An 8,923-nucleotide genomic window follows, 5' to 3' on the forward strand; every position below is an offset into this window, starting at 1 on the left:
GATTGACGGAATTCTCAGTTAAATTTATGTAAATGGACTCCGAAATGAGACGTTTTGTGTGGTTGGGGACAGTGGCAAGAATGGAAGGATTGTTGAAATTAAAAGTATGATTCAGGTGTAATGCGTGTCCTGATAATTTAGATGCAAGTGGATTACAGGAGTTGATGGAAGTTTTGTGCTGGGAAATGCGGTTCTTAAGTTGGTTTTAAGTTTCGCCGTTGTAGAAGAAATTGCAACATGGGAATTGAACAGGGTATCCAGTAAACTACATTGGAACGGTGTAAGAAAGGAATAGGGTTTCAATTTAGAAAAAAGATAGAAAATTTTGTTGTGGGATTTCAAGTCAAGACGTAGGGTGGGAATAGTGGATCTTAAGGATTTTTGAATTTTATCAGAAAGAATGGGGATATACGGAAGGGACCTGTACTGATAAAGGGGTGGAGTGGGTTGAAAAGAGCTGAGGACAGGAGGGATTGGAGTAACACGGTTAATGTAAGAATCGAGTAGTTTGTTGGTAATTTTCTGAGGGAAATTGTTGTTGAATAGGATCTGTTTAATACGTCGTATGTTGGTCTGGTGGTATTGACCTCCCTTTTCTTGACCTACTCATTATCAGAAATTCTGATGGCTCCCTATCCACTGATTGGTATACCAAACCCACTAATTCTGGCAGACTCCTCAACTATTTTTCTCAACACCCTTATCACCAAATTATTAATGTTGCTAAGAACCTTATCCACTGATCCTTTTCTCTTTCTGACCCTCAATACCACCAGACCAACATACAACGAATTAAACAGATCCTATTCAACAACAACTTCCCTCAGAAAATTACTAACAAACTACTCGATTCTTACATTAACCGTGTTACCCCAATCCCTCCTGTCCTCAACTCTTCTCAACCCACTCCACCCCTTTTTCAGTACAGGTCCCTTCCATAAAATTATTTCCATTATTATGTGGCATACTAAACTGCCGTCCCCACTCCTCCCAATACAAACGGCTCACTCTGACTTTGACTTCCGTCAAAACAGGTATGAATTTTTTCTCATCATTTGATTTTATTCTTTTCTTTTTTCAACTCTTAATTTGTACTTTCTTTAATAATTCTTCTCTTATTTTATCTCTTATCTATCTGTTACTATTACCGTTTTCAATTACTGTTTACAACCTTCAATTTTTCTTATTAAATTTTACTTTTTATTATACACCCCTGTTATTTTCCACTTTTTTTTTTTTTTGTAACTATGTCAAGTGTTTGTATCTTTTTTTAGCCCTGCAATGTGGGGCGAAACGTTGGCTCAATAAAAATAGTATACCCATTTACTATTAGAGTTTTTTTTTCCCGCACCCGGACCATATTCCATTCATCTATACACACGGTCAATCAACAATCTTCCAGTATTCCAATAAATACATACATATTTTAAGTTTTGTTTAATATATAAATCCAGTCACTTAAATTACTATATAATTCTAAATATTGCTAATAATGTTAAATATTCATCTTTATTTCTGATTTTTGTAATTTTCAGGATTTTATATTTAAATATTTCTCATGTCTTGTTAAATATTAGCGAAAATATAATTACAAATATATGTACATATTAAGCTTTTTATTTTACATGAAAATACTTTGCCTAGGAATCAGTACTGTAAAGGCTTTTCCCAGCACTCCTTTTTAAGAGTATTTAATTTAATAAAATAGATTAGATTTAAAATTATTGAGCATTTGATTAATTTTATTATCAGAGCCATAGAACAGCAATCAACAATATAATAAGGAAACAAACTATATTCAGAATGTAATAGTATTAATGTATCAACTTCTTAGTTTTAAATATCTACAACCAAAAGCCAAAATAAAATATACGGTACAAATATTTGGATAATTACTGTGATTGGTGGATAAATAATGAGGGTTGAAAAAAGAAATAAGAGCATTCATAAATTATTTTTAAAAAAGTTTATAATTCTAAATTAAAAAATTGGCAACTAATTTCTAGATATTAAAAATTTTACCTATTTACTACTAAGCCAACATATGAATTCTCCCCACCCTACTACTAGCTCAGTCCCTATTTCTAATAGTTATAAATCCATGAAAAATAAATAAATGATTAGAACATTGTTCAACATTTCTTTTTTGTTTTATTTTTTTACATCATATACAACAAAGTATCAGTGTGAAAAAAAATGAATTTGCTTCTATAAGTAAACAATAAAAAGATGGTTTTTAATAATTAATCACTCCTTTCTAAGTATGTACTTTCAGTTAAACCTACTAACTGAATGAAAGTATCTGTAAAATGACTATGAAAAAAACAACAGTAATGAGTGATATATATACACACATACACACACACACATGCATGCATGTAATGAGTGCGTAAATAGATAGATATATGCATATATTTACTTACACCCATATAAAAGCATATATAACAAGTTAAGAAAACAATTAACAATATTTCACAATAATCAAATACAAATGTTTTGTGAGATCAAAGAAAATTAACTAACAAATATTGCTATTTTGACTTTCAAATTAAGAATTAAATTAACTGAATAGATTAATATGTATTTGATAACATTAAAACATCTCTATTCACAAGCAAGCTTACTATCAAAACTGCTAAGAGCTATTGCAAAGGCCTGAAGAGCACACATTGGGTAACGATAATCCATAGTAAAAACATCTTCAGCAACTCTTCCAAACTGCATTACTACATAATCCACTAAGGGGAAAAAAAAAATCCAAAATCAGACAAAATAATTAAAAATAATATGAATTGGACATTATATCCTAACAAAACTATAAGATTGAAGAGGTTATTACTAAAAGCAAAATTAAGCAAATCCATTCAATTTTTTTTTTAAATGAAAATCATGGTGTATAAATAAAAAAATTATTTAATTTTTATTCAAAATAAAAAGGTCAAGGTCAGAAAAATAAAGCAACTTTATACCGGAATGTTAGGACGTAGGGAGTTGGCGGCCACATCACCTGATCATTGTACAGCAATCAGCCACTGGCCCTCCAGATTGGGGGAACATAAATTCTGATTCTCACACAGTACACTATTACAGTATACAATAACACTAAGGTCATTTGCAGTACACACCCTAGGATAACCTTTCCTAGGAAGCCGCCAACTGCCCTGGAGGGGAAGTAGGTCTGGCTACTTAAAGGGAATTATATTCCGACCGGACTCCTAGTGTGCACGCCGAGTAGAAGTGCACATCTATCCAGGTTACCAACTGAAGGAGCATAGCACATTACTGCACCCAGCACAACCACTACACACAAAGGTCTATACAGCCGTCGCTTACTCCTCTCTCTCTCTACTGCTGGACTAGCCCTCCTGGGAGGGTTGTCCCAGAAGGAATATGGGGAAAACGAGGAATGGCACTCCTCGGCCGCTGAGATAGTACAAGAGCCCGCTCCTCTTAACCCAGGAGGAGCGGCTGCTCTATCAGCTCAGTGTAAAAGTTCGAACATTGTAGTTGTGCCAGTTGGTGACTGGATGGGACCCTGGTGCACGTTCCGGAGTTGCTCCTCCGAGGCCACTGGACTCCACTCCTAGGGTCAAGCTTTTTCAGTGAGGCGGGATTGAGAGCTGAGATGGCTGCACACCTACTCTAATACCATTCAAGAAACATTACAGACAACTATCACACATCCAATGGATAATTTAAATATTGATGAGCAGCCTAAAATACTAGCTGCGATGGAAGAAGGTGCAGAGCAGTCCGCCCAGACCGAAATTACAGATCAAGATATAAGCTGTGGAGAGGGAATCCCTTAGGGGCTATCCCTTGGTTGCGACTGGGGTGGGCAGACCAGTGAAAGCTCTCGAACCGATTCGGGAGGGGGACAAAGGGGAGGCAATGTCTTCCACGACCCTCTCTTGATGCGGGGAGAGCAAGGCGCCTGTCTTAAGAGTGGGCCTTCCCCATGTCCGCGCTAAAAGGCAGAGACCAGTGGACTCCCCACCTCCCCCAGGACAAGGAGAGGGTCAAGTCTATTGGGGAGTCCAACAGAAGGACCAGTGACTGTTGCTGGACCTTCAACTCTGCAGGAAAGTAAGCCCAAGACCTACAAAGAAGCAGCACAGAGAGCTCTCCAGGTAGTCACTATGGGGAGTGAAAAGGGTGTCTCCATTACACAAGAGGAAGCCCTACTTATTCGAAAGCTCCTCACCTCTGAGATCTAGATGAGGATGAACGAGCCACATCCAAGAAGGAGACCGCTGGCATTCAATAACTCCGGACTCCAGGCGGATCCAGGATGGTTTCTCCTCACATGTTCTAATGAGGAGACAAGAGTGGCTTCTCAACTGGGTACCTCCCACAGACCGTAGGATTGTGGTGAGGTGGTCCGCTGAGGCTCCATGGCCCACTAAAATAGTTATTGGGTTGGGAGCCGAGGTGATCGAACTCGGCAGATTGGTCAAACTTCTCGAGTACCAGAACGAGGACTTGGTAAATACTGACCAGTGGCAGTTTGTGGGTGCAGAAGGCGATCCAGACCACCTAAGAGCAATCTTTAAGGTGCCGAGCAACATGATTGCCTGATTGGTACCAAATGACTGGGGGCTGAGATACGAGTTGGTTCAACTGACTGCTGGTCTATACGAGGAGGGTGCTGGTCTATTCGACAAATAGCAGCCACCCCTCTCAGGAGGAGCAAAGGAAGGGCAAGCGCCAATAGGTGCTGCCATTGCTAGCCTTTCCTGTATTCCTCCTTATCTGCCACACTAATGATCAAGGTAAGACAAATAAATATTCAGCATAATAGCTAATGCCGAATTAGCCAAGTCACTTTCAAGAGTCAAATCGACCCTCATCCTAATTTAAGAACCTTATTGTTATAGGGGGACTATTAGAGGATTAGGGTGTATAGGTGGAAGGATAACCCGCTCAACCCTATGTGAAGACAGCCCGAGGACTTGCATCTGGGTCTCTAAGGACCTGCAGGTGCTGCCTCTCCCTCAGCTTAATACCAAAGACACCACGATCTTGGTACTAAACATCAAGGTTGGTATTAATAAGACTAAATTGTTAATAGGACCTGTTTATATCCCCCATAGCTTAGATCCACCTTATCAATATTTAGAAAGACTTCTCCAATACGCTAGGGAGGTAGATTTACCATTCTTAATTGGCAGAGATATTAATGCTCACCACTTACTGTGGGGAAGCACAGACACCAATAAAAATTACCCAACTGGAATTTATAGCCTCAACAGAGGGGGCAAAGCAACCTTTGTCACAAGAGCAAGGGACGAGGTATTAGATATTACACTGGCCTCAAGCCGTATTAAAAGCCTTTGTAAAGACAGGAGGGTCACCTCAAAACATAACAATGTCTTACTACAGGTTGATCTCATTTCAGATTATAGTGGAGAAACCCAAGAAATACAGACTGGGATCTTTTCAGAGAGAGGAGGCCGAAAGCCTCCTGACTAATTAAGTTATTAGGAAGCAATGGTCAACAGTCCACTAAGGAAACAAGATGGGAAATGAACCTCCAGCCTAGAGGAAACCTTGTCTCATTTGATGGAGACACACTTTCCAGGTTGCTAGCACAGAACATTAGACAATGCTCCAACTATGGATTTCCTCAGAGAGGCTAATAAAGAAGATTGGGCATTAGTGGAGTCTATCGTTAGGGATGGGGCCATTAGGTGGGGTGTAGAAGAGCTCAAGCCATATAAGGTCCCAGGAACAGACGGTATTCTCCCATGCATGCTCAAGGAAAGACTCAATGTTCTACTCCTCTGAATTAGGGCATTACTCACAGTCTCTCTAGCATTGGGATATATACCAGAGAAGTGGAGGAAATCATTAATAGCTTTCATTCCTAAGATTAGGAAGGAGGACTATAATGTCACCAAAGCATATCGACCTATTAGTTTATCCTCCTTCCTATTTAAGATCCTGGAGAAGTTGGTAGCAGTTTTCTTTACAAGCAAGGTGCTACCAATAAACCCCCTTCATCCAAGATGCTGTCTTGTGTTTCACCCCACTTTGTAGAGCTTCATGAGGACTAAGAAGATTTAACAACTAAAAATATTGTGACATAATAGGATAAAATATAAACGGTAAATTAAGGAAGGGTTAAAATTATATAAATATAAGTGAAAACAAAATAATATACAATTGAAAGAAAAGAAGAAATAAAATAGTATAAATATAATATAGACTATGATAAGAATATAAAACATGACACAAACTATTAGGTTAACAATGAAAAAGAAACGTAACAACACATAAAAATAGAAAAGTAGAAATGATAAAAGAAAATTTAACACACTAAAAAACGGAAAATAAAGAAGTAAGTTAAAATTACATTAAAGTTGAGAAAGAATAAATACAATAAAATTGATAATAATAATAAATGAATAAGGAACAAATCTGAATATAAATTAAATGATAGAATACGTAACTAATAATACATACCGACAGAAAATAAAACAGTAAATGTGAAAATAAAAACATAGATAAATAAGTATAGAAGAATAAAATATAGTATAATAATAATAAAATATAAGTATATTAGTAATATGTAAAGTTAAGTAAGAGAAAATATAAAATGAGTGATTAAGTATCAACAGGAGCAAAAAAGGTTAACTGGAAGGGGTTCAAGGTGTATATAAATGGATTCTGAGATGAGCCTCTTTTGGTAGTCAGGAAAAGTGGCTAAAATAGTGGTATAGTCAAAAAGAGTCATTAAGCGTAAGAGCATGTTCTGAAAGTTTGGAAGCAGTCAGGTTGTGGATAATTTGTGTTGAGAAATCTGGGATCTAAAGTGGTTCTTGGTTTCGCCTAAATTAAAGAATTAAAGTTTAAGGAGGAACAAGGAATGCAGTAGAAAACAATAGAGCTGTATTGGAGAGAAATAGGAACTTTAGTATTTGTAAAAAAAGAAGAAAGTTTATTTTGAGACTTGAGTCCAAGGCATAGTGAAGGAATGGTTGATTTTAAGAATTTCTGTATGTTGTCAGAGAGAAAAGGGAGATATGGAAGGAGTCTTTTCAACGTAAGGGAGTGGGTAGTGGATGTTGAGAGTTTGGAGAAAGAGAAGTAGGTGTAAACCGGTTGATGTAAGAGTGATAAGTTTGTGTATGATGAAAGTTGGAAAGTTGTTTTAAACTAAGATAGTCTTAATAAAGTGAATATTGGTATTATGGTACTGAGAATTTGCCAAAAATCTCTTACACCGATGCCTTTCCTTATCAGATCCCTAGTACCACAATACCAATATTCACAATATTAAGACTCTTACTTTCAAACTACTTTCTACCTTTGATCATACAAAAACTCTTAAACTGGGCCGTCTATAGCTCAGATGGTTAGGCCTAGGTCTAGGGTTCTGAGATCTGCGGGAGGCGCCAGTTCGAATCTGACCTGGGGGCATTGACTTTTTTCATTAAGTGGCGGTCCCACAAAATAAAAAACTTGACCCTCACTATGGTTAGAATAGGTTGGTCACCTGTAGATAACTAGGCTAGTTACAGGTTATCACCGGTTGATAGCATCACCTTCATTGTGGATTGCATTAAAGAAAAACTCTTACTCTTACATCTACCGGTTTACACCTACTTCTCCTTCTCCAAACTCTCGACATCCACCAACCACTCCCTTACTTTATAGATCCCTTCCTTCCAAAAGAGGCTCATCTCAGAATCCATTTATATACATCTTGAAACCCTTCCAGTTAATCACTAAATTGATAAAAACTGTTTATCACATACCTACAGTCATATATTAAATCTTTAGTCATATATTAAATTTTCATGAATTTTAAATTGACTTTTAGTCAATTTAAAATTCATGAAAATTTTACAAAAAATTAAAATTACCATCTGAATCATGTACGATTTGGAAATTCTTCACAGATGCTTGAGTTACTCTTCCATGAAAATTTAAAACGTAAGACTGTGTATCATCATTCCAAGCAGGTGTTTTGTTGTGCAACTGGATTAGGTTATCCATAGTTTTGGTTCGATAACATTCTAAAAATGTATATATTACATGAAATACAAGATAAACTGACTTAATAATTAATTGCACAATGTGACATGTAACAAATGGATGTCTAAATCCTAATCTTATTTTACAAACCTTTCATAAACATATGTGTACTTTTCATCTTCTCTTTAATTACTTATATATATTGTAATATCCTCTTTTTTAATCAATAGTTGATATTTATATATAAATGATTTAAGTTATGTTTTTATTTTATGTATATCGTTTCAGTATTGTTTATTTGTTATTTTAAATCAAAAAGCAAGCTAACCAGTTTTCATTGTCTAAAATAAATACGCTATTCAAAACAAAGAAGATGGCGGTGTGCGTCCTTCCGAAGTGTTTGTTGAGTTGTTTGGGTTGGGAGCAAGGACTGGAATTTTTCAACTTTTGTTGTTTCTATACAATAATTATAGAAAAATAATAATCAAAGAAGAAATAGAAGAACATAACAATTATCAATAGGTTATTTGCATCGTAAATCATAGCAGGTAAAGCAGAGCGATTGTACTACAATCGATTATTTTTGGATCGACCAGTGAACATTGAAGATAGAAAAGAGGAAATGGGCACTCTTGATTTGGCTGACCTGGAGAGAGGACGGCGGTCGGCTAGAAGCGGGAAGGACTGGAAGCCATTGTTAGGGGTTGGATATAGCATCATCAACAAGAAGATATCAACAATCATCAATCATCAAAGGAAGATGTGTAATTGGTTAGTTTTGTTTCTAACTGGAATTTATTGTATTTGTAAAATAGCTATTAATTAAGTTTAAGTGTTATTAGTAGTAAAGTGTCGTCTGTTTCTGATTGCCTGGAAACCTGCCCTGAGAAAAGTCTATTATGTTAAAAATATAAATAAAATTCTATTATCTATTTAATATTAA

General features: G+C 36.3%; 1 protein-coding gene across 2 annotated transcripts in view; it reads right to left on the bottom strand.

Moving 5' to 3' along the window:
- Positions 1 to 6: 6 nt before the first annotated feature.
- Positions 7 to 8,923, bottom strand: part of ktub (Tub domain-containing protein ktub) — a gene marked incomplete in the record, with an annotated part of 57,914 nt that continues 48,997 nt past the window's right edge. For both annotated transcript variants that reach the window (XM_014428698.3, XM_067052908.1), the window contains 2 exon segments: positions 7 to 2,738; positions 7,869 to 8,021. In XM_014428698.3, coding sequence (XP_014284184.3) covers positions 2,605 to 2,738; positions 7,869 to 8,021 — 287 coding nt within the window.

The sequence above is a fragment of the Halyomorpha halys genome, unplaced genomic scaffold (assembly GCF_000696795.3).
Source record: "Halyomorpha halys isolate HHAL.00 unplaced genomic scaffold, Hhal_1.1 Scaffold742.1, whole genome shotgun sequence".
NCBI lineage: Eukaryota > Metazoa > Arthropoda > Insecta > Hemiptera > Pentatomidae > Halyomorpha > Halyomorpha halys.